This window comes from Falco peregrinus, chromosome 6 (genome assembly GCF_023634155.1).
Source record: "Falco peregrinus isolate bFalPer1 chromosome 6, bFalPer1.pri, whole genome shotgun sequence".
Classification (NCBI taxonomy): Eukaryota; Metazoa; Chordata; class Aves; order Falconiformes; family Falconidae; genus Falco; species Falco peregrinus.
The window spans coordinates 86,475,312-86,501,486 of NC_073726.1; the positions used below are offsets into that span (position 1 = coordinate 86,475,312).

Genomic DNA, 26,175 nt, shown 5'->3' on the forward strand with positions numbered 1-26,175 from the left:
CAAAGGGTTCCCCCAGTTTGAATTCTTCAACATCTTATTAAATGTCAGATGGGAACATCAGGCCCAAAAGACAGGATCACTATCCAAAACATGGCCTGCAGCGTACATTTCTACAGCCACAGAGTAACATCATTTGGAGATATTAAAAACCCAACTGGATACGGTCCTGGACAACCTACTCTAGTTGACCCTGCCTGAGTGGTGGTGGTGGTGGTGGTGCCAGATTAGGTGATTTCTAGTGATCCCTTCCAAAGTAAATGTTTCTGTGATTCTGTAATCAACCCCAGCAACACTACCACTTCTACTATGATTTTCTTACCAGGTTTAAATCAGAGTAGTAGATCCAGGACCGACAAGTTGCTCCTGACTGCACAGGTCCTGATCGCCTGTTTGCATACCACACGTAAATATAGCTGTTATTTGGCTGAACCTCATCATCTTCCTTAAACCAAGCAGTAGATTCATCATCATAAATGCTTCCCTCAGAGGACTTTTCATAGAAGAGTCCATGAGCATGGAGGGAATATGGTCTGGATGCCAGATTCTTAAAATGAACCTAAAAAAAATATTTATATATATATATAAGTAGATTCTATTCAGCACATTCAGGCCTAAACCAAAATCCCAACACAATACATTCCCATGACCTCAAACCAGGGTCAAGATTTGCATGTGATTATAGGTTATGTTGTGCATGGTGAAGCTGCAGGGACAGCTTTTGGTATCTCCATGCAGTCACCCTCTTTGATGCAGGTAGTTAATTAAGAAGTAGAAAGCATGAGCCTAACTCCCTGTCTTCCACTGAAACTGGGTTCCTAGGAATTGTACTGCTGCCCTTCACACCTGGATATGCTTAGTTACAGCAGGCAGGGAACTGGGGAGTTTCTGCCTCATGCTTTGCTGCAGTTGCACTGAAGGAAGGCACAAACCCGTACAACTAGACCTCTGTATGTACCACTCTTACTGAAATCAGTGCTTCTCACTTATCCCAGAGAAGTATGTAGGTAGGGTGATGATCTACTTACCTCTCATTAGGGAACGACACTCACTCCCCAAGCTAAAACAGCCGCTTTCTTTTACTCATGTTTTTAAATGTAGCTCAGTGTGTTCCTGTTGTGCACTACTCCCAGTGAAATAAGCAGAAAGCAGTGAGATCTGCAAGTGAGATCTACTCTTCCCACCTAATTCCATCCCTGTGTGTTGGAGACTGGATGAAGAAGGATGAGAGAAGAGAAACTCTACAGCAATGTGCTTCCTAATGCAAATATACCACTGTATTGCCAGGGATACAGTTCCTCTCCATCCTTGTTTGTATTAGAACTGACCAACCCATTAAAGCAAAAGTTTTCAGAGAAAAAACCCCCACACTTTTTGGACAAATATATATACATTCATCTTGAATACAAATTTACTAATTTGTTTTAAAAGAAATAAGATGCTCTCTTTACATATATAAAGTGGTATTTTCAGTGCAATCTGGGTTTAAAAAAAAAAAGTAGTTTTTTTAAAAAAGTTAAACTTAAATCTCATTTTACATTAGATTGATATGTCAGAATGGGTCCCAATATTAAATACTATGTCCCACTAAGATCACCATAAGAACCCTACCCTGTACACATATTCAAAACATGGACCTACCAGAATAACATCGTCTACTTCAGCTCGGATAACTGGCCCCAGGATGCCAAGGTGTTCTTTATATTCATCTTCATCCTGAAGAGTCGTAAAGGTACTGTCTGTATAGCTTTGGAAGATCACCTTATACGTGGTGCCATCTTTACAGGTTTTGTCATCCATCATTGTACTGAAAGGAAATCCCCAATTAAAAACCCACACACTGAATCAGAAATAACAGCTTTGATGAAATCCGAGAACTCATATGGCAGAAGCATTTTAAAATATAAAGAATAAACCACCAATAAATGTCAGATGATTCTGAAAATCATGACTTGCAATGTTTAAGCAATTCTAGTTCTACAGTTGTACATGAGATCCTTCAAAGATTTGGTCAGCTTTCACTGGAAAATTCCAACTAATCTCTGGAAACCCACCTGAGATCTATTTTCCTTCTTTAGCATTAAACTTAATAATCTGAATCGGAGCTTAGCTCAGAGCGTAATAAAGCATAGGTGGTGGGCTCACTATCTCACAGTTGTACCTTCTCTGGAAAGCCAACAGAAACACATTTTACATTCGATTATATCTGCATTTTGCAACACAGAGCTGGTAAGAAAAAAAACAACCACCAACTTTCAGGCATTTGCACCATTCTTCAGATCTTAAATAGAAGCACCAAAATGCTATTATTCTGATAAAACGTATTATCATTTCCTATAAACCTTGCCTTGTTGTCAAGTCTACAAAAAGCAGAATCTGAACCAAAGTCATCTGGTAGGAAGAAAGGGTGGTTTTCGGCTCTTCAACACACTGACACAGTATGTGCCACGGGCTCTTACTTTCACTGGAACTATTCACCTCCCACCAGCTGAGGATAAACCTCACTGGGGAGATCTGTACAGAGTTCTGAGCACTGGGATTCCTTTATTTTGCAAGTGCGCATAGAAACTGTCTGTGGCTTCTGCTGTTTTTGCAAAAAGTGTCATTTACACAGACACAGATGAGGCAGGAGTAAACTTGAAGAATGCTGAAAAGGTGGAGGGAAAAATATCAATCAAATAAAATAGAAATTAAATTTGAGAAATAATATATGTTTGGAGCTGAATTTTGTATAATGAAAGCCTTCTTGGCTCCTATTTTTGCTGCTTTTGATAAAAACCTGAAGCTGCGGCAGTTTTGGTCTTGTTCATCAGCTTTTTGATGAAGAGCGACTAGGAATTCTACACATTGTAGGGTGAGAACTGATCCTAATTTGTATGAATTAAGATAATGAATTTTTAGTACAGTTTTTCTCAAGTCACATACTCTTTTCTGTGGCATAGTGGCCAGTCTTCCCTGTCAAAATGTAAGAAACCCATTCACCTTTATGGTTTGTGATCCAGTCACCTTCTGAGTTCTCTAAACAGTAGGAACAACAATGCAGTAATTCATGCAGCTTTATTTTTACTTTAAGTATAAGGTAGTCAGTCACCAGTGTGGTTAATCACTTTGCACCTTTCATATATTTTTTAGTACTGAAGCCTTGTGAAGTTGGAAAGTGCTATTATCCCATTTCACGATACAGAACTGAGACACCAGAACCACTTCTTGTTAGGGCTGGAAACTGTGAATTCATCCTGCCTATAAGCACATCCTGTCTATATTAGATCAGCCAGTCCATGAAATTCCCGGGAAGACTTTGTACAAGGAAGTCTCTATCCTGTCTCTACTACAGAATCCGAGAACTCAAGGAGGAAGGAAAACAGGCCATTCAAGTACAACGAAACCAACTGGAAGTTTCCCTCGACCTCTTACAGTGGGTTTGTAAAATTCTGTTTCAATGAGTATTTCTAGTGAGTCTACAAAAGGGGGTTAAGGAAGAAAAAAAAAAAAGGAAAAGAAGTTATTATTTGTGTTGCTCTTGATTACTGTAATCTCTCTGTGACATTCTAGGGGGGTGCCAGCCTCCATGGAAAATGCTTAGGTTTCTGTGACTTGAGATGCTGGGAATCACATCGCACATTACAGATACTTCTACGTTTATCAGCATGTGAATCAACATTCTGCTAGTCTGTCACAGGATGGTGTACAAAATTAAAGCAAATTATTTAGCCAAACCTTTTTTTAGATCCTGCATAGTTCCAGCAGACCTCTTTAGCTGCAATATAGTATCTCCTCTCATTCCCTCTGCTACGCAGGTAATGTTCAGCGATGTTTTCTGGGTTACGTTGTTCGTTGATATTCACTTTTGGATCTGTCGTGTATGGGTCATCAAAGCTCACGTAATGGTATTCGTATTCACCACCAGATGTCTCCTCGCCGTAAGATCCTTCCGTAACATATTCGTAGTCTCCATTTTCTTGGGGAAGCCCAATCAAGATCGATGGCTTAAGCTGTCGAGGGGTGAGCGTGTAATTCAGTGACTCCCCGTGCCCGGCTCTACTAGGATCCACTGTGCGGTTGGCCTCACCGGGTGCCCCCGTGGCGTTAGTGCAACACGGTAGTGCCGTATTGTTGGCCTCGCCTGGAAACAACGTACGGCCAAACCCTGCCATGGGATTCGTGACTTTTGGGGGCTTTTTACTCCTTGGGCTCAGCAAGTGGGTCATTTTGGGGTATTCCTTTTTTTTCCTTCGGATCTTGATGAAAGTTCCAGATGTACTCAAAGTATCATTCTTGTTCCCCTCCTTTCCTTTCAGAGTTGGGTGCATGTGGCTCCCTTTCTGTTTTTCTCCCATTACATGTGAGAACCCTTGATACTTCTTCATATGCTTCTTATTTATGAGCGCTGTACCATTTCTGCCACGATGATTTAACTTACCATGAACAGATTTATCTAAATTTGCCTCTAACCCCTGACTCTCTTTTGCAGACACCAAATTCCATTCCTCATTTGTCATTTTAGATGAGTATTTCCCAGCCCTGGGCAACGATGCCTCTTCTAGTAAGTTCTTCACTAGTGCAGGGCTGGAATTAGGGCTTATATTGCCTAACGTATGATCTAAAGAAAAAGTGTCTGCTTGTTTATCTTTGGATAGCTTGGGTTCAGAGAGGCTGGATGCATTAGACCCATCCTGTACAATGAGGTCCAAAGCAAGTGTCAAGTTAACTGCACGCATGGCATTTTCCATTTTGGTTTCCTCCTCTTCCAGTTCATCATCATAATCACTCGGCAGCTGGCCAGCTCCCACCATGGCTATATCGGATGTGTTCTCTGCACGATGCACTGGATGAGGTGCACTTGTCTTGTCAGAAAATGAGACATTTTTATTTCTGACGTGATTTAGAAGGGCATTCATCTGTTGGACAGCGTAAAACTTAATAGCCAGTGAGGCTCGCTTTTTCCTTTTCCTGTTAATGTTATAATTTCCTCTTCCTGTGCTTTCCTCTTGCTTCTTTTCTGAAACAGATTTACTGTCCTTTCCATCTGCTGGAAGCTCCTCTGCAACATTCATTTGGCCTTCCCCACTGCTCAGCAAGTGTTCACCTGCAGACACGTTACCATGATCTGTTTCATAATTGCTTTGGCTTCTCGTCTCAAATACCAAGTCAGCCTTTCCATCGCCTGTGCCAGCTAAAAATAAGTCCTCTTCTGCTGTGACTGATGTGTGGTTTGACTGGAATGTTTCAGCCTTGACTGGGGGAAGAGTAGTGACATGAGTTTCTAAGAACTTGGAGGTGTTTGTGGATTCACTGCTATTTACAGCTGTCAGACCTGAGCCAGCTGCCACCTCAGACCTCGTGTCATCAGTGCCTTCATACTGTTCCCAGGCCAGCACTGTGAGATTTTGGTTTTCTTCATTGCCTGATGCCTGCCTTAAGCTTCGGATGGAGTAAAAAGACGCCAGGTAATCCTGATAATCCATATCCTCCTTGTCTCCTTCTTCTTGCACATCTTCTTCAGCTGAGGCAGAAACTGCCTTTTTATCAGTCTTGGTGGGACTGAAATCCACAACATCAAACATGTAATCTTCCTCATAGTCACATCTGGCATCTCTGAATCTCAGCCTCATGCCGTGACTCATCTCTGGGGTACCCCAGGATGCTAAAAGCCAAGTACCTGCAATCGAAATAAAAGTGGTTTTCTAATGTGCAGTAGTTACCAGAGTGAACGTTGCCTATCATGCAAGTGGTCAGGACAAGTTGCTGGGTTTGTTTCTACAGCACCTGCAGAGTGCTAATCCTCATCTGGGATTTCCACGAGCTCTCATTGATATGAAAAATAATTAATGTAAATAATTAAAAGCACACATGAATCAATATATCTAAGAGCTGGAGGTCTTCTCCACAGACTAGGCTGTACCTAGGACCCAAGTCCAAACATAATCCATGAAAGAGATGGACATCAAAAAGAAAGAAAGAAACAATATAAAGGATCCTATGTTTAGACCTGGATCTAAGACTGGGATCTTTCGAGATAAAGTTTTAATTTTGTCCTGTCCTTAGTATTGTATACATTGCCACCCAGATAGAACATTCTGAACAGAACAAATACATTCTGAGGCAATGTTGAGAAACATCTGACAAGTGTAGTATTTTAAAAGCTTCTGAATGCATAAAGAATGATCTTTAAAAGAATAAAGTAATTTGCATTTCCCATCTGGACACAAAACATTAAACTGCCAATCTGAGGAATCTCAGATTAACCTAAAGGTTTTAATAATTGCTCCAAAACTTAATCAGAAAGTAAAGTTCTTTATCTGAAACTAGACTCTGCAGAGTACAAAATACAATGTTTCCCTAAACAGCATCAAGTTCTTTGCTTGTTACAGCTTGGTTTTGGAACTAGCAGAAATGATGGAATAGACAGAATTAATCATCAGAAAACCAGCCTTTTTTATTAAATACGTCACATACAATTTTTCTGTATTTATAGGAGTTTGAAGTGACCTGCATAGATTTTCTGATTATTAACAACAGCCAATTCACAAAAGAAAACATGCCCTAGAGATGGAAAGAACAGATCACATACCAAAATCAAGCGAAAGTACAACTTCATTACTGGGGAGGTTTCCATAAAGTCTGATGGAGTTTTTATGATTCCCTAGTCCTGAACAATTAAACACACTTAACATCCAACATATTTTTAATTTATAAGGTCTTGATGCTGTGCAAGCACTGAAAACAAGCTTTGAGGTTGTAAAGAATTTGCTATTTAAATAGATAAAAGATACAAAAACCCTTGGTATTTTAAATAGGATAAGGATATCTAAACCTTATGGGATTTTAGGATGATCACTAAACACTCCCAGCCTTCAATCGAGAAGAATCTCTGTCCTTTTGCAGATGATTCCGTAAGTGCGGACTACATGGTTTCTAACATCACCTTTTCAAGATATGGTATCAATCCTAATTAGACATCGAGACTGATGGACCAGTAATCCAATTCAGTCAGGCAGACTTTACCATTGCTAAATGGCCACAAGCCTAAGGTGAGGAGGTGTAGCCACTTTGACAGTCTTGGCCCATTTTAGCTAGCTCAGGGTGGACAAGTATGTGGCAAAATTGGAGTTGACACTGGATTATTTCCAAGGACTACCTTAGAATTATTTTAAAGTGATCATTGCTAACCCCAATACTATTTGTTCATTGAAAACAAACAAACAAAAAGAGCCTCAGTATAGCATACAATTATGCTATGGGCTAAGTCTGTGTAGCCAACAAAACTCCATACACAAGAGTTGCACTGGGGAACAATTCAACATTTTCCAGCACCATGTTTAGCTAAAAAGCTTTCCTTCCTATTTAGGTAAGTTCTTACAGACTGGATAAAAAGAAAAAAAAAAAAGAAAAAATAAGTCCTAGAAGAGCTGTCAAACACCATAGTTTTACCACTTACCAACATTGTCCATTTCCACTGTGACTGATTCTCCACTCATTGGGAAAAGGTTCAACACATCTTCATATTTCCCTTGATACAAAAAAGAGTGCCCAGAAAGGCGAAGAGACACAATATCATCGTGAGTGCCAACACTGGAAAAGTGCCACTGAACCACATTGTCTTGGCAAAATCCCAGGATTTCACTGCTGTCAGACACATAGCCATTTATCGCTAAAAGGAAAGCAAAATAAAAGCGGTCTCAATATTTTCAGAGCAAGACTTTTAAAACCTCCTGTTCTGATGTCAGTCCACTTGAACTAGATTCACATTTGCACCTAGAAAGAGACTGGCACAGGACTGAAACCACAATAGCCTTGAAGGAGATTCCAGCTCTGGAAATAGCATTTCTAAGGCAGCAGGCTGCTACATCAAAGCCAAATAACCCCTGCCTTTGCTTCAGGTTCCAGAGTCAGCCTGGTCCCTAAAATATTGCATATTTCTGTATGGTGCCACCCGGCATGGTTAGAAGTTCACTGACTCTCTAGAGAACTCCTTGATTGCATTATAGCTGAGAAAAAGCAGTCACTGAACACTCAGGTTCACAGGAGCTTTGGCAATATTCAGCTTGATATCCCACTCACTGTGCATTATGTTCGAGTTATAGAACTTGGGATCATCCCTTTTAACACTGGCAGGGTTGCTGCAGTAGTCCTTGATGTTATCCTCTATGTACCAGCTCTTATTTTCATCAAACACAGCAAACATTGCATGCTGCTCCCCATCTGCCTTTTTCTGAAAGACAATCGATACAGCAGTTACATTTTATGAGCAGAGACACGTATTAAGGACACAATCCTACTGTCTTTCTTACTATGTAAGCAACATGAGCTTCACCAGAGCTGCCGTAGGCGTGATCCAAGGGCTAAGTTAAAGGGAGTAGGGGGTCAAGCCTTCAAGGTCACAGTCCTACTACTGCAACCAAGCTGTGGTGGAGCACTGAGCAAACCACTAGCACTGCTGATACACAGATGGTGTACAAGTGGGCTCTCTGTAAAAGGACCAGCCTCCTGGTTTGAACAGAGGACAAGCTTTTGACATTTTTTTCTCCCAAGTGAAGCTCAAGTCTTTGCCAAGCAAGATTTCAACAGATCTCTCAGAACTCTCCTTTGCTGTTTGCATTGTTCTGGATTCAGTGATGTCTGAGACCGTAAGACCCTGTTGAGTTTTATCTGTTACAGAAAGGGACTAGCTCAGATCTGAATGTCTTTAGAGTGTGAAGATATAATGGCAGCAGGGAAGTTTACTATCAAGTCTAGAAACAGACTTTCAAGTCAGGCTGACCTTCTGTTGAAATGCTGCTCTTGCTAAGAAAATCAGAATACAATTCCTCTCCGGCTGCGGACAGTTAAAGGACTTTTTCTTCAAGTCATTTCTTCAGAAGGCTGTTGGCTTAATTGCTGCCTACACAACCGTTCTTGAAGGGGAGCAAAACCAAATTCACTGTAGATCAAATCATATTATCTAAGCAAAACCTCTCTCTAAGAGGTTGTCAAACATGTTACCTGCACACCCTTCTGCGTCAGTGCTTCACTTTTACAAATCAGAAGTGGGCCAATCAGTCCAGAGGCTATATCCCTCTCAACATCTACAGCGCTGTGATAGAGCCTTGTAATACACTGTGCATCCTGTGCCGTAGGTTGGTCCGTTTTAGTAATTTTCCATTCGTAAGTGTACGTCTTCCCTGGTTCAATTCCTTTACTCTGGGTGTCATTGCCTAATTAAAAATAAAGGAGAACAGTAATGACACAAACTCAGAACCAGATCTTTATATAGATCTGCAGGCTCTCTCTCTGTACACACATCTCTCTCTCTCTTTATATATATATAGGAGCACCTTGCAATGAAATTGGTGCAGTTATGCCATTTCAAGCTACCACTGAGATAAGTTCAGCACGAACTTCTCTCTCTCTCTAAAATCACAAACAAGAACAGAAAATTAAGACACCAAAAAAGAGTGTTTGCTCACACTTTGCAGATAATACCTTGGTTTCTCTACAAGGCAACACAACAGGTCAGCAGAGGCAGTGCATAGAACGGAGGTCTCCCAGCCATGCACGTTCCAAGCCACAGCATCTCCTTCAAAGCAATCAAACCCTCCACAACAGTAAGAGGTATGCAAAATCTAATTCACAAATTTCTTACCTGTGGGACCCAGATGATAATCAGCTCCTTCTGCATTCTTGGAAAGTGTCACTCCATGGAAGTAAATGCTGTAGGGTCGACTGGCCTTATTTTTGAATACAATCTATATTGATAGGCAAATGAAAAAAGATAAATCTAGTATTCAGCAAATCCTTGTCTGAATACATATCGGAGTTTCGACTACAGTAAAATTTGCCTGGTTTCAGCCTGGGAAGCGTTGGAAAAGCAAAAGGATATCTTAAAGATTGTCTGATAATGTAAACCCACAGTCTAAATGCAGCTGGTACCCTGCTGCTGGGCTTTGTAGAGCCCATTGAGTGAAGTTCAGCTTCTTAAACCTGGTATCTGAAAAAAATCCAAAAAGAACACTTGTTCTTCCAGCTACTAGGTACACACTACCTCAGGGAATATGAGGTTGCCGACTAAAGTTCTTATGAAACTTCAATATGGGAGAAACCAAATCTAAACAGATTTTAAACCAAATTTTGTCCCAGATTCCAAGACCCATAGAGGATACAGGAGGAAAAGACAAAAATGTCAAAACCAGAAAAAAAGAAGGAATATGATAAATTCAAATTCCGAGTCACAGAGTCATGGTGGCAATTAAAGGTCATGAAACATTGTAATGCATCGGTAAATGACAACAGAAGGACAAGTGGAGACAGTAGTATACGCCTGTGATGCAAATACATTGTAGTTTCATTTCATAATACCATGAAAGAACATTTAACTATGAGAACTGAGTACCATTGTCTAAAACAGCCAGAAAAAATAACAACGTAAGGAATGAGGGGCTCATGAGTTTGGCCTCACATCCAAATCCATCCAGAAGTCCAACTGGGTCTAGCTTTCTTCCATTTTGGACCAGTGTCAACATGAATTTTACAAAGAGTGTGAATGAAGTGTGTTTATGTTGTAAAATAAAGCACAATCATGGAAACTATAGAGGGAATGCTGAAAAATTTCAGCTAAACACTGTCACTTGTGATGATACCTTTCAATAGGGCCAGTATTTATAACATTAGCTATATTTTTTGACAAAAAGCACATATCAAACTAGTTCTTTTGTGTCCTTGGCCAAGAGAAAACTATGTTGTAGCATAAATCTCTGAATTTATGTTACTTACTTTGACTTTGTCATTGAGTTGAGCTCTGATAATAGGGCCCAAGATTCCAGTTTCCTTGGGACGAGGATTGTCCAGACGTTTAGTGAAGCTGGCATCAGTATATTGCCTAAAAATAGCCTTTTTATACTTTTTACCTATGAGGTTTGAGAAGTTGTCCAAGTGCTGTGTTTTATAGTGTCTTAAAAATAAAGGAAAAGGCAAATGATCAACAAAACTTGAATAGTGATGTCTATCAGAATAAAGGATTAGTACTCAAGCAACTGGTAGAAACCTCACTTCTTGAAAAAAAAATCCAAACCCTAAACTAACCTAATGCTTGTCCCCTCAAATTCTAACCTAAATTAGGTAAGAAGAAGCTTGGAACATTATCTGTGTTTTAGTATCACATTTGACCAATTGCTATCAAAGTTTACGTTTCATTTAATAGAGTATACATGCAAGAAAGAAACAAACTGAAGCAGCAGCTACATTTTCAAGATAAGATAGCAGAAAACAGTCTTCTTTTACAAAGGCATAGTTGAGGATAGAAAAAAATAAACAATTTGCTTAGAGTCTAGGACTCTAGGAGAGACAAGAACAGAAAATCCCAGTCAAGCACCATACAGTGTTACACACAGGTTTAAAAACATTAGGATTGTTAATCGGGAGAGCAAAACTAGGATAAATACTGGGAAGTAACACAGAGTAACATATTCGTCCTGGTCACCTGCACTTCAAAAAAGGTTACTGAATAAACTCTGTAATTTTGAACAAAGGAGGAAAAATCAGAGCACAGAGGCAGTTAAGTAATGCCATGTAACTAGCTAGGAAAGATACAGAAGTTTGCTCCACGCAGTACAAGAGCAAATAAGAAGAGAAGGAAGTCATACCAAAGAAGGAGAAATAATCAGAGAGTTGTGTGAACACTAAATTCTAAGTATATGAAACCGGAACCCCATAGAGGGTATGAAATTTGTCTTGTTCTGCTGAAATCCTTAAAGGTTCTTACGAACATCAGCTTGTAGAGTCACCAGTACTCTAGCAGTGGGGAACTGACACTGCAAATTTAACGTTACAGTGCCGGGCAGCGCTGCGTACTATGACCTCATGTATGTTAGAGAATTCCTTCTATTTATCTTAAGTTGAGCAAAATAGCCCAATATGCTTACTTGTTATGATTTTTACTACATCTACAATGGTGCCATGCAAAGGTCATTTATAGAGACGCTTCTCTTTCTCCCATTCCCTAAACAATTTATTGTACTGGACTTTTTAAAAACTTTTATTCTCCAGAAATATTCCCTCCCTTCCTCTTAAGGACTGTTTATTTCAGCAGAACTCAGGTTGAAAAGTAATTTAGAAAATAGGCTTGTATGCTACTTCAGGCATTTCCTAAGTCCTTTTCATATTTTGGGCTCCCCATCAGAGGCGAAAGGAGGTGTCCACTTTGGGGCTCCTCAGCAAGACAGTTATTAATACTTTCCAGTCCAGTGGAGGGTCACCATGGTTATTAGGGAGCTAGAGCACATGACAGAAGCAAAGTCTTGGTTTATTCAGTTGTGTGGAGACACGGCTAAGGGAACATCTTATCTTCAACTATCAAATAGGACATCAGAGAAAACAGAACCAGACTCTTCTCAGAGATGCACAGTGAAGAAATGAGACACAATGGACACAAAGCGCAACATGAGAAAGTCTGATTATATATAAGGAAAAAAATTTTCACTCTGATGTTGCAAAGGCGCCCAGAGAAGTTGAGGAGTCCTCATCCTTATGGACAGTAAAAACTCAAGTGGATAAGGTCCTCCTGTGCAAGTGGATCCAACTTTGCCGTTGGATCCCCAGAGGTCCTCTCCAACCTGAATTATTTTGTCATTTCATGTTAACATTCTATATTATGTTGACAAATATTATTTTACCTATCAAGGCTGTCTGGAATATTTGGGGCATAATCCCAAGTAATTTCTTCTGCAGCAATGAAATATTCCCAGCTTTTGATCATAAGACGTTCTTTATAGGAGAGACGACTCTTCTTCACCTCCTTGTCCCCACAGTCTCTTACAGTGAGGTAACCATGCATTCCAGCTAATTGAGAAGAAACAGTACTATAGTGATTTTCCATTTTATGCACCCTTACCACTTCAGCTGCATTTCACACTTCTTTAGCTAGGCTGCCAGCAAGTGTTTGCTCCTCGGATTGCCATCTTTTCAGGCTTGAAAAGCCTGAATCCATGTAGACTATATATAGGCCAGGAGCCTTCCAAGGAGCCCACATTAACCCAACGGAATACAAAGGCTCTCTCAGCTGGCCCTCTTTGAGGATACCAGCTGAACAGATAAAAAGCTTTTTACTTTCCTGCTGGTTTTTTTTTTTTTCCAAAACATATCGTCCAGCTCTTGTAGGAGAGACATTTCTCTCATTCTTTAAAACAGAATTCTGATCACTGCTGAGAGATACTCACTTTCAAATCAGGAACAGCAAATATTTTAATCAGATTGAGTAACTCTTAGCTGAAAGTGCTCACTTTCTCAGGAAACGGGTGGTTCTTTACTCATTTTATAACGGTGCTTATCTGAACAGCTCACAGACTTAGGCACTGGAGTACAGATTCGCTGTTGCTCTGTGATCTGCACACAGCAGTAAAGCTGCAGATAAGAATGCCTTTTAGCTTAGCACGTGCTTCTCATCCCAACAGAACGCCCTGTTCTGCAGTGGTTTCTTAGTGAACTGACAACCATCTGAAACACAGTAACTGTACCAATTGCAAAACAGTATAAGACATTTGGGACATAAAGAAGAGAAGGACAACTCTACAGTTGCCTAATAAATAGTTTCCTTGCCTTGCAGATGCTTTTGGACAAGAGAAGATATCAGCCACCTTCCTTCCTCACTCACTGTCATGTTTACTGTGGTTGATGCTCCTCCCACTAGGTTAATGGTGGAAACTCGGTGATGTCTTTGCTCCATGGACTGGCCATTGATGTGAATGGAGAAGATTTCTGGCTTGGAACTCATTCCTATCAAATGCCAGCTAATGTTGTCATATGCACAAGCCTCTAGATCTGAAAGAGAAATGACAGCAGGGTTCAGAATACAGGCCAATAATGCAAGTTCCCTATGCCCACTAGGTCTGAAATGAATCTTTGATCAAAACATTTAAAAAAATAATCACTCCTGTGATCAGTGTTTGCAACAAGAGCAAGTTTCAGAAGCTTGTAAATGGAACAGATACCAAAATCCTGTGGAAGCCAGTGGAAGCCAGGTGTTTAAATCTCACATGCAAGTGACAGCCTGACTTAAGTGAGCTGGGGAAGAAGCAAGAAAACCAGCAGCCTCTTTTGGAAAGCTGATCTGTCTTTGTTTGGAGGAAAAAGGAGAAAAAAGAGGAGAGACAAGAGAAAAAGGCAAGGATCAAAGCTAAATAATAAGGTTGTATCTAATGACAGTAACTGCCTTATCTAATACTTGTTTAAAAAAACCCACCTAAGACAGTCTTTTGTATTTGTTGAATGGACTGGACAGAGATATGAAAGTAGTTACTTAGGAGAACAAGGGGAAAACACTAGCAATAGAATAGCCCATTACTACCTTCCTAGTCTTCCCACTTAATTGTCTAATTTAATGGAAACGGATTTTCTACATGCAGGAAGTTCTTCACCTAGTATGTTCTATATCCTGTAAAACCAGCAGTTCACTTAACATCACTCCCATCAGCTGAGTAAAAAAAAATTGAAGGATTTATTATTCTTTTAAAGTTAGCAACCCTGTTCTTCGAGCAAAACTATTCCAAGAAGTAATTTTGTAATTTCAGCAATATGGCACGACTTCCTTCCAGCACATAGGTTCTCTTCTAGAATTTAGATGCTCATAGATTTGCTCTAAAAAAAGGCTGTATCACATCCCTCTGCATTCCTGTTCTCTAGCATAAAAAGCACACAGAGTCTTCACCAATGTTAATTTCATTTCACATAAGCCTGAACAGTACCTGGTAACGTTCCATCAGCATAGCCATTAATTGTGTACTTGAGTGATGCCGATCTTTGCCAACTCTGGTTTTCGTCAAACACACCAAACATCAGTACATATTCCTTGTCAAAAAGTTTCTGTGACCCATCCTCATTTAGGCTTCCTATGAAGAAGAAAGAACAAGTCTTAATTTGAAGTAGTAGTAAAGCAATTTTCACATCAATGAAGTGGCATTAATATGTATTTAATAAGCTTGCTTCAGCTGTTAACATGTACTGGCTAAGCCTGACCAAAACAAGACCTTAGGAATGCTCATGAAGTTATTTTATTTCTGAAAGTACTTTTTGGTTGGGTAACCACGAAATCAAAGGTCTGTAATATCCTAGAGGAGATTAAATAACATGTAATTAATTGTCTCAGACAATTCTGGCAATATGTTGTAGGGATCGCCAAACAGCCTTCCATCCACAGTCAGACACTGGCCTCTGTTTTGAGACTGTGAGGCAAGAAGAATGACGGCAGTCACCTGCAGCATGAACACTGCCTTTTCAAGAACCCTGCAGAGGTTATCAGCTCCTTTAAAAAGCATAAAACCAACCACGCAGCAAACAACCTTTACATACAAAAGACTTTGGCAAATACTGCTGAATGGGATTGGCTATAAGAAACCATCTAGCTGAGATTGTAATACAGGTGTGATTTCTATCAACATGTAGAAATCATTCTGGACATGCCACAAAGAACTGGTGTGATTTTACTGATTCTTTCTGTAGATTTCTCACATCAAAAACTTCCATTTGCTACCTTCAATACATAATCAGGGCTAAAATAGATGTCCCTCTGGACTGCAAAACCCAAAATTTGGGAACTTGCTGATTATTCTACTTAGGGTGAGACACTGGCGGTGGAAGCAGTTATCTTTAATGCACTCCTTTTTATTTATGAGAGGCTACAAAGTCCTGTTTTCGTGCACAAAGGAAGTCTCAGATCAACAGAGGAATTGATCTGCTTGTCACACAAAGAACATTCAGTCAGTGCTTTAACTCAACAGCCCACTTTTTATAACCTTCCCAGGTTATACCACCTACACTGCTTTAATGTGTCAAGCAGTGGTGGGTCAGCCCCAGCCGGCAGCCAAGCACCCACACAGCCACTTCAATGCCTCCCTGCCCCCAGCAGGACAGGGGAGAGAACAGGAGGAACAGAAGTGAGAAGACTTCTGCGTTGATGAAGGTGGCTCAACAGGTGAAGGAAAGAGGGGAAAAAACCCAAGCAACACGAAAGCAATCACTCATCATCTCCCACAAGCAGACTGATGCCCAGCCAGTCTCTCAGGAACAGCCACCCTGGAAGTCAACACCCCTCATTCCCCCCGCACTGCTGCTTCTTCCTCTGCCTCCAGTATTTATTGCCAAGAATGACATTACATGGTATGAAATATCCCTTTGGCCACTTTGGTTCATCTTTCCAGCTGTGTTCCCTCCCAGTCTCTCACCTACCCCCAGCATGTTAGCTAGGGAGGTCTGAACAGGAAAAAGAGAAAGCCTTGACACTATGCAAGCACTGTTCAGCAATAGCTAAAACATGAGTGTATTACCAATGCTATTCAGCCACAAAGCCAAAACACAACACTGCAATGAGCTGCTGTGAAGAAATGTAACTCCATACCAGCCAGACCAAACACACAGCATGCTGCACGCCTACCACATGCAGTGCCCAGCCAAAGAAACCCTGTTCAGAATTCTTAAAAATGTGAATAGTTAGCCATTTGTCTTTGCTGTAGCTAGAAATATATGTTCAAATTGTCTTGAAGGTAGCGGTCAGACCAATCCATCTCAAACTCACATTCAACTCAAGTCCACAATATATGCGTGAATTTGAGAAGCCTGAGAAGGAAGGAAAGCAAGTAATTCCAAAGCATTTGTCCAGATTAACTCCAACAGTACACCATAAAATGCACACACATACACATGAACACAGACAGAGAAAACCCAAGCAAATTAGGAAAAGAACAAGTCCTATATAATACTAAAAGCCCTAATTCTCAAAAAACTTCAGGAGGAACATAATTAATATTAATGCTACTCCTTCACAGTGATATGAGTGTGTTCTGCAATTAAGTGGATACCTATCGGTGAGAAGAGTTCCTCCCTTGCACAACCCACACTGAACCAGTTTTATGTTTACTTTCAGGAAAGCTTCAAGGTCCAAGTCCATGCAGTCTATACAAAATGTTTGAATCAAACTGCAGGGAAAGAGGATGAAGCTAAATAACTCACAGAGCTTTCTTAAAGCTTAAAAGAAGGATATTTAACTTGGAAAAATTTAGGATTTAAGGGACCAGGAAGCAGTTTAAGTAGCTTACACAGTGGCATGCTGTTTCAGTCTTCCTTGCATTAGTGGTTATGTACCTAGCAGCACATTTGCAAGTCCAACAAGACACCAGTTCATATTAGTGGAGATGGAATTCAATGACTCAAACTGCTAAAATCTCAAGTCCCTAATCACATGCAAAGCAATTTTTGAAGACTTTTAATCTGTTCATATTTGGCCATATTTTCAAATGACTAGCAAAAGGCACATACTGCTCTGCAATTTCAAACCCTTGTTACAGAGGAGAGTGGGCTACAGCCTCTTAATCAGTCAGACTTTAAAAAGCATGGGTAAAACAATTATTGCCTGCCTTATTCTCCGGAATGGCTAAACCATTTTGAATGAAGCTTCAAAAATATTTATTCTAAGGCAGAAAATCTAAGGTCATATATTCAGCAGTTAAGCAACTGAATATGCAACCAGTACAGGCAAATGTATTTATTAATAGCGCTCTCTGACCATCCTATAAATTATAGGAAGGATTTGCATGAAAGCTGGCATTTAAAACCCTTAACATCTACATGGTTTTCAACATCTTTCTTTTACTTTACACTGCATGTAAAGATGTGAAAAGAATGTATCTTCCCTCATTATCATACAACTTTAACTTTATTAAGAAATGAAACCATATTACATTATAGTAGTCTCAAAGTATTTAATTACCTTTCTTACAGATAAGCAGCGCTCCAATCAGACCAGAGTTAAAATCTGTTGCCATGTTCTCATGAGAATAATATGCATAAGTAAGACAAGGAAGGTCAGCTTCTCTTGGACCAACTTCTTCTGTTATATCCCACACATATGTGTGGACATGGCCTGGAAGTACAGCATCATCTCGTTTTTCTGCAGACGACGTTCTGTCATCATACAGGGACCCTGCCAAGAAAAGAGTCAGTAGAGTGCCATGAAGACAAAGAGCAATTAAAGCATCTGGAATATCTTCCTACAATCAATTGCAAAAGCTTGGTTTGTTTCTTGCCAATATGATACTTCAGCTCCAAACAGATAGCTCATGATCCCACTCACACTGTGGAGAGCAGCTATTCCACCATCCTGTTTCTTACAGATTATAAAGATTTCCTAGAACTGCCCTCACTGCCAAAAGGTGGGGGCTCTTCATCAGTCTGACTAGGGTTAACAGGATAGTGTGAAGCTTCAGCCTCTGCTCGCTGATACTCTGTGGAGGAATACTGACCACTCTGTCAACATCCTAATTATCTCTCATAAAGCCATTGCGTGGGCTAGCACTGCCTTGCTGCCTGAGATCTTTTGTGCACTGCATATCCAGATAGCAGTAAAGGCTCATATCTATGCCTACCATATCCAACAAATCTGCAATGTGACAAAGGGGAGCCAGAGAATCAAAATCCCAGGTGTAAAAGGCACATTCATAAGATAGTCAATCTGAACAGCCTGTCACTTCCAACAACATGTTCTGTTCAACTCCATGAGATGGGGTTGCAAAACCCTTTGTACAAACACAACAAACAAAGCCTCGAGTCAGTTTGTAAACTGCAGGTCACAGCTCAGGCTCAGCAGCCAGGGCAGGGAAATCAAACTCACTCTGTGCTAGTGCAGACATTTAACTGTCAATTTGGTCACAGTATACAATCTCTTTTTGCTAGTCTTATGAGGGATCTAGGAGCAGAACACCACGTAGCTGAGCATGAAATGCTGACTATCAGAACAACTTGATCAGCACTGTTAACTGCCTTACCAATAACTCCTTGATGCACACGATTGCAAGGGATTTGAAAAAGTTTTTTAAGACCTATATTTAAGAGTTTACATTCCTGAAATAGAATATTTTGCAATTACATGATAGTTGGACCAGGAAACCTCCAGAGCTGCCTTCCTACCTCAACCATTCCGTGATTCTGTGAAACAGTAGTAGCACACAGGAGACTGTGCAGGTCGGATGACATTCCTAGTGTTACACTGGTGAAGAAGGAAGGAGCTAACAAAGGGTGTGAAGTTTCAATCCAGAATCAACAGGTATTTGTGTTATACATCTCCTTAAACATTGGTCTGGGCCCCTCTCAATATTTCATGCAATAGCCTACAAGTAAATGAACAAAACACATGACATTTACCTTCTGCATTTTTGTTGTAAACTATGCCTTGGGGATGAATACTGACTGGCTTGTCAGCCATATTCTTAAGGTGAACTACTAAAGTATCTCCCACTTCAGCACGCAGAGTTGGTCCCAGAAGTCCTGTAGTTATTTAAGATAAAGAAAGAGGAAAATGTGAGCAAAACAGTATGTTTAGTGAAATGAAGAGTTCTCCCTCCCCATTAGGGAATAAGAGCTCTCAAAGTACAAGTTGCAAATTTAATACAGGCAGAGAATGTAATACCACTTCAATGAAGATTTACCTGTAAAAAGGCATGTGGAAATTTAAAACCTGCAGCTCACAGTGGGAAATGTTATAAATTGTATTATCTGGCAACTAAGAAAAATCACAGGAAAATTGTAGATTTACAAAACAAAAAGTTATTTCTAGATACAGAAAATATATCAAAAGGTTCATGTTGAGGTTCCTTGGGAATTTCTAGGAATCCTTCACATATGATTTAATTAAACTGTTTTAGGAAGGCAGATACTTTATAGAGTAAGAGTTTAAAGAAAGGCATTTCTTTGAGTGGCACTCTCAATGCCAGAAGTTACAGAACAAAAAGAGCTTTCAATCCCAAAATATTATCTAAAGAAATAATCAGTTCCATCTTTCCACCCAACCTCACAGGTTTTCTTTTCCTTTCCACAGTTCTATCAGAAACATATCTAGCCTCAGGCCTTAGGCTCCTTCCACACGAATTTATAGCGTCACCACTACAACTGTTACCATACAAGTCTAAATGTGTATGCGAAGTCTCATCAGATGCTAAAACCAAAGAGAACAACTTTGCACCGTGCAATTCATTTGCAGATAGCACTGAGCCCCAGCCTCTGAAAATCCAACCACTCTACGGACTCTGAAAGCCCAGTGCACAGCAGATACCTCAACCCCCATGCTTATTTGGTTTATGTGCAAAACAAATAAGCACAAACGGACACAAAAATACAAGCTTGCTTAGCTTGTTACTGGCTTTATAACAAGCAAACCCCCAAATACTCAAGAGTATTTCCTTCCTGCTTACCTGCAAATATATTTGCTGGCTTTTCTTTTTTAAAATCCACTTCATATTCTCTGTAAGAAATTTTCTTAAACACAGGATCTGAATGTTCCAATCTGAAACCAAAAGAGTTATAAACAAATAAATCAGAAGGACAAAGATTCCCAGAGATGCCCTTGCTGTTTAATGGATATTTCAGAAAATGACTCCTGGAACTACACTCAACCACGTGCACATTTTGCTGAAGGCAAGGCACACAGTCCAACTCTTTGCAGTGTCTTCTCCTCTACCTCTACTGAATCTATGACATTCCTGAGCTAGGCCACTTCGTACCAGACATTCAGTTATGGTACCTAGCACAGTTTACCCCTGATTTTCCTGGTGGTTTCTATAGGTCCTTTTGACTCTGTTTACGACACAGAGGAAGATGCTTTGACCATGCTTACCCAAGAAAGCACCTGACAAAACACATTGAAAGAAACCTAAATTTCTCTTTACTCAGCTCCATGCTTGAACTTCAAGACTCACCACAAGGATTGTACAACAGCGTTAACAGCAAGCTCCTGAAGCAGCAATGACCTTGGGGAGGCAAGCACAAAACTGTTCCCTGACAACAACTAAGGATCTCTCAGCAAGTCAGAAAATTGCTTTCTGAGAAACACGGCAAGTGTCCTTAGTTTTGCAAATGATTCAGGCACCCAGTAGACCACACAATGTTTTCTTAGCAAATATTTAGGCAAGCAGAAGGAAACCAGCACGCAACACTTCTGGAATGGAAGTAACGATGAGGACTGGAGGGATAATAGCCTGTATTTAGATTTATATTTGTTGGTTGGTTTCTTATAGTATGTATGATGACTGGATCCAACGGTAATTCCATGTGATTTTTTTTTATAATGCCCTTTCAGGCTGCTCAAGCACAGAGTGGCTGGGCAGAGGTAGCACAGTGAGCTCGCTCCAGTGACATCCAGGGCCCATAAGGGGGAGATCTCTTTCTGTAGGTATCTCTCATACATCCCTCTGTGATGCTCTCTCACAGCAGAAGACTCAGACAGAAGCAATTCATGTTTCAATTCATTTCCGTCTTTAAAGTCACTGATAAAATTTTGCTTCAGTCTTTAAGGGGAAAGACCCAGTCCATAACATTCGTTGACGAGCGCTGCCCTAATGTGGCAATGTCCACTGGGATATGCACACATAAGACTATGGGGAGGAAGAGGGAATTTATCAGCGCCAATTGTACAGCTAGAAGGAACAAAATACACAGCTTACTAACACTTCAGAGACCTCAGACGATGCCAGCAGGTCTAGTTACGTAACTTTCGGGAACGGCAGCAGCAACGCTGCACGCACAAATAGCACGTTTTCATTTTGTTCTGAAGTGTCTTACAAATACCACTTGTACATGGTAAAAAATCTCTACAAAGATAAGTCTACTGACACTCAAAGAAGTTGTGTCCTTTTCTAGCCTGTATGACCGGAAAATTAAGGAAATAGTTCAGGAAGTTCATTTTCTTTTCAGCCTCTTTTCAATTATTTAGAACCAAAAGCAGCAAAGTATCAGATTCTTACACTGTATTTAGGCATTCAGCTTCCACTGAAATCACAGTAAGTTACATACCCAAATGCCTTTGGGATCCAAGCCATTAACTCTTTCTTAGTGAGTATCTTTGTAAGTTCTGGTTAGTTTTTTTGTTGTTTGGTTATTGGGTTTTTTGTGTGGTTTTTTTTTAAGTTACATTTCTTTAAGTTCTACAAAATTCATCAGACTTATCCAGGATGTGACTTGCTCTAAATACTTATGTGACATATCTCAATAGGCACTGTGTATGAAAAATTAGTTAATCACAGAGTATTTCACCTGAGATTTGAGGCAGTCTTGTGGGTCTCTGCTGCATGAAAACAGTCTATCCACAATGTCAAATTTAACAAAACAGCAGTTCATTCTTATACTGATCCATCCAGTGCAGATGAGAATGAAGTTCTAACTACTAAATTCACATGTCCAGGTCAATACTTAAATAACATTTATCTTCATATTCCTCCATATATCTTCATATTCCTACAACTTGTCTGTCTTGCCAGTTTGACATTATGCTTATTATACCAGTTGTATTAAACTTCCAAGAGGAGTTATAGAAATCATAGAAACTCTGTTCTAATTAAGTCTTTAAAAATGAATAGTTAGAAAGTCTAAATCTGAACTGGAAATGTCCTTTCTGTAACATCCAGAAATGCAATACACATTTTTTTTAAAAAAAATAATCACAAACTAAAAAGTAAAGAAAACAAGCCATCCACCAATATAAAAAAAAAATGGAGTAGTATTGAAATACACCCTTCAGTGTAGGAGAACAAGTAATTCATACCATTTCATGCCACTTCATGAGCAAATAAAAGCTGTGTATGGTGACTATAGAGAGCACAGCACAAGACTGAAGTCTGTTTTAAACAGTATTCTAAATTATGTCCAAGTTCTGTCATCTGTAGCATTGCACTTGCAGTGTTTATAAACCTGATAACAGTGGTAATACAACATAGTATTTTATATGCTTGATTGGCATATGCATGTTCGCTAGCCATTCTGCAATGCTATCTGAAAGAAACCATGAAATTAGTATTTTTATTTAATGAAATACCGCAATGCTTGATCCTACAACCTTTACTTGGCAGAATTCAGAATGTTCGTTTCACAAAAACTACTGAACAACTCAGAAACAACAAAGCTAGTTCCAAAGGTCATCTGGCTCTGATTTAAATGAAAGTGATAGTATACAAATTGGAACATATTTTTTCCTTCAGCAAATTCTAAAGTCTGCAAGTTTTCGAAATCTTATGAAACCGCAGCTCCTTAACATTGATTAAATTCCACAAACCTAAAATCATTACATTAAAAAAAAAAAACAACCAAAAAAACCCAAACAACAAACATCAACCCAGACAGAAGATTATATAAGCAAGCCCTGGAACATACTTAACAAAAGTGCTATGAAAACATAAAAATAATTCTATCCACTAATGAAGTAAATAAAAAGGAGCTTTGAATACTTCACTGGCTCCAGTTCAGATCATGCCATTTAAAGTCACACAAGTTCCTCTGAAGTCAACAGATCAGGCTCTAAAGTCCTCCTGGGCTCTAAAATTCCACAGGAGGTGGGAGGCAGAAAACACTTTCGGTCACAAGACAGGACAAGTTTCATCCTTCTTATCCAGTACTTTGTTACCTGGACTTTTCCTCGGATTTCAGTCTGTAGGTCCAGCTAGTGATCTGAGCAGCTATATAGTGCTCCCTGACCTTCATAGCTCCCACCAAATGCTTCTCTGAGTCTGGCCACCATGCACCAAGCAGAAGCAAGAAAAAAAGATGCAGGCAGCGGAGCCTCATGGTACAGCTGCCTGTTGATGCTGCTCTGGAAGACAAGGCAGAAACTGCTGCTTTTATTGCTGTTGCTGCTTTTAACTTCCCCTCAGAAATGAAATAATTGTGATGCAAGAGGGTAACAGCATTTGCTACGCTCAGGTCATTGCTCCTCACCTCCTCCTCCCCTTACTGACAGGGATCCAATAGAGATAAAAAACTGTTTAAACTACCTTCCTTCCCCTCCTCCACACCACCTTCAGTAAGATACAAGCAGCAAGGAGAAGCAGCTTCAGCCCCGCTACAGACTGTGATTGGGTCATTGTCTACTGAAGCAGCAGGGTACCAGAGGCAGAAAACAATTACTCAAATTACTTACAATTACAGGATGTTTGACCTGCGTGATTAGAAAGAAGGGGGGCATATTTTTGTCTTCCCAGAAAAGACACCCAGCATGTGTCTGGCATTCATGGAAATTTCCCAGTTAGATGCTACATCTCCTAAAAGATCATTCCTAGTTAGGAAGCAAAATGCTGAGGGATTAGGTGTGGGGACTAGAAGCGAATGCAGAGCTAAATCTAGTTCAGATCACCATACACCGCATACTCGTAACAGCAAGTCAGTAACCCTTCCAAACATGTCGTCAGCTTCAGTTTGGTTCCCACTAACTCCCAAGTACCTCAGGTAATGGGTAACGAACAGGCTTCTCAGTGGCAGCTAACAGGTCACCCTGAAGACTTGCCTGTAGTCAAAATCCTTCTGATCTAGTCTTGATTAGGTTCTGTTGACATTTATCTAAAGAGCAATGATTAGGAAAATACCTTTTGATAAGATAATTACCAACGTCAACTATATCAACCATATAAAAAATGTTTCCTGGCTTTTGCCAGCAATGAGAAATTTGACTAAACAAGAAAATTATTGAGCATGTTTCCCGTACACTGGGATTATTGGAAAGCAAAAAAATCTCTACCTATTTTTCTCATGGATAGAAGTTCACAACAACTTTTTCAATAAAGTTTTGCTAATATTTTCATGAAAAAAATTACCTAAACCCCCAAATCAGAATAATTCCACTCCAGATCCAGACAGAAATAAGAACAACATTTCCTCAGACTACTTCAAAATAAAACCTGATCAAATCTAGGTTTGATATATTGTTCAACAGCAGAATGGTCTAACTGGCAGCTTGGTTAATACCATGCAAACTATATGGGACCATATGGCCTTTGAAGACACAGGGAAGATGGCTGGACAAACATTGATGAAGACCAATAGCTAAATGCTCCCCGCCTAAAACTGGTAACAATCATGATCACTTGGACAGTGTAAGACTACAGACATCTTGAAACAGTTTCAAGGCAGCACACTGAACTTCAAGTTAAAATACCTCCTACTCCATTTGCATGGAGTTAATCCCTTGTTTCCATGAGTCACTTTGACACATACATCAAGTACGAAATTAATTCAAAACCCAGAATCCAAGCAACAATTAAATTGGACCAGAATGTGTGCGCTGATATTGAAGAACAAATCTTAACTAAACACAGTCCAATATTATTTCATTACTAATTAATCGCTGTTTTGAGTAAAGAACTCACCATAAGACTTAGTAAACTACTTCAATAACTTTTTTGTTAAAAGTTATCTTTGTCTCGTTTCTGCTCTGGTCCTAACCTCATCTCTGGCTCAGGATCCATTTAAATGCTGGTGCTTAAGAGTTTGATAGCTGGTGTGAAAATGCCTGTAATTTAGTTTTTACAAAAGAAATCTCTGGTCAAATGGACGATTCCTTCCTTTGATCCGGAACTGATGTGAAGCAGATGATGCTGAAGTGCCTGGCATGTTCTGTTAAACCTAAATGATCTTGACTTTTAGGTTAGCTTCTGTCATTTCCAATCTCTATCCTTGAGGCTTTACAACGCTGTTCCTAAAGCTCCTTCCTGTGCAGGGATTTGAACACCTTCATGTATTCTTATGGGACTGGCTGAAGAGATGAAACTAAAATACACATGAAGCAAGTCTTCCTGTGATTCCGTCTAATGAATTAAGTATTCAAATTTTCCATTATAGGTAGGTTTCTAATACTTCATGCTTCCCTGTAATAAAAAGCTAAAACATTGCAGGCTAAAAATTAATACCCAGAATACCTGCTTAAAATCCCTTGCTTTGTGGCTTGTGACTGTGAGCTAGGAATCATCAAAGCTGACATCAATTAGTTACTTATCTTTTATCCGTTTTGATGAATTTGGGGGTTGTATTTTTGAAATTTCTTAATGATTCATGCAGTACAAATCTAATGGTAGAAGGAAACAAAATGCATTCTATCAGTGAAATTACTTTTATAAGGGTGGCTGGTAATATTGACAGTTTTAAAGAACAGTATCAAATTAGGCCAGATAGACTTTCCTGTCTAAACTACACTGATTAGCATGTATCACCTTTCCTTAACTCTTTAAGAACCAGAAGTCCAATATTGGCTACTCCCTCCTTTTCTCCTCTTCCCGCACCTCTTGGGATCAATGTAAGATTGAGCTGCCTGAAATTATCTGGGTCAGCCTGGTGGTTTTTTTTTCTTTAAGCTATTGCATCACATCGTCTCCTCTAGGCTTTGGGAAGTTCCACAGTGTTCGGAAA

At 39.8% G+C, this 26,175-nt stretch overlaps 1 protein-coding gene across 1 annotated transcript in view; it reads right to left on the reverse strand.

Annotated features, from left to right (window-relative positions):
• Positions 1 to 23,662, reverse strand: part of F5 (coagulation factor V) — a 34,980-nt gene extending 11,318 nt beyond the window's left edge. Inside the window, exons 1-15 of the mRNA XM_027782421.2 lie at positions 23,405 to 23,662; positions 20,205 to 20,296; positions 19,159 to 19,281; positions 17,729 to 17,941; positions 14,712 to 14,855; positions 13,567 to 13,788; positions 12,645 to 12,810; positions 10,747 to 10,924; positions 9,620 to 9,722; positions 8,980 to 9,191; positions 8,059 to 8,209; positions 7,436 to 7,648; positions 3,715 to 5,656; positions 1,639 to 1,804; positions 320 to 556 (exon numbers count right to left, since the gene is read on the reverse strand). Of these exons, the coding sequence (XP_027638222.2) occupies positions 320 to 556; positions 1,639 to 1,804; positions 3,715 to 5,656; positions 7,436 to 7,648; positions 8,059 to 8,209; positions 8,980 to 9,191; positions 9,620 to 9,722; positions 10,747 to 10,924; positions 12,645 to 12,810; positions 13,567 to 13,788; positions 14,712 to 14,855; positions 17,729 to 17,941; positions 19,159 to 19,281; positions 20,205 to 20,296; positions 23,405 to 23,565 (4,323 nt within the window). The 5' untranslated portion in view covers positions 23,566 to 23,662. The remainder of the gene's footprint in view (positions 1 to 319; positions 557 to 1,638; positions 1,805 to 3,714; positions 5,657 to 7,435; positions 7,649 to 8,058; positions 8,210 to 8,979; positions 9,192 to 9,619; positions 9,723 to 10,746; positions 10,925 to 12,644; positions 12,811 to 13,566; positions 13,789 to 14,711; positions 14,856 to 17,728; positions 17,942 to 19,158; positions 19,282 to 20,204; positions 20,297 to 23,404) is intronic.
• Positions 23,663 to 26,175: the final 2,513 nt, after the last annotated feature.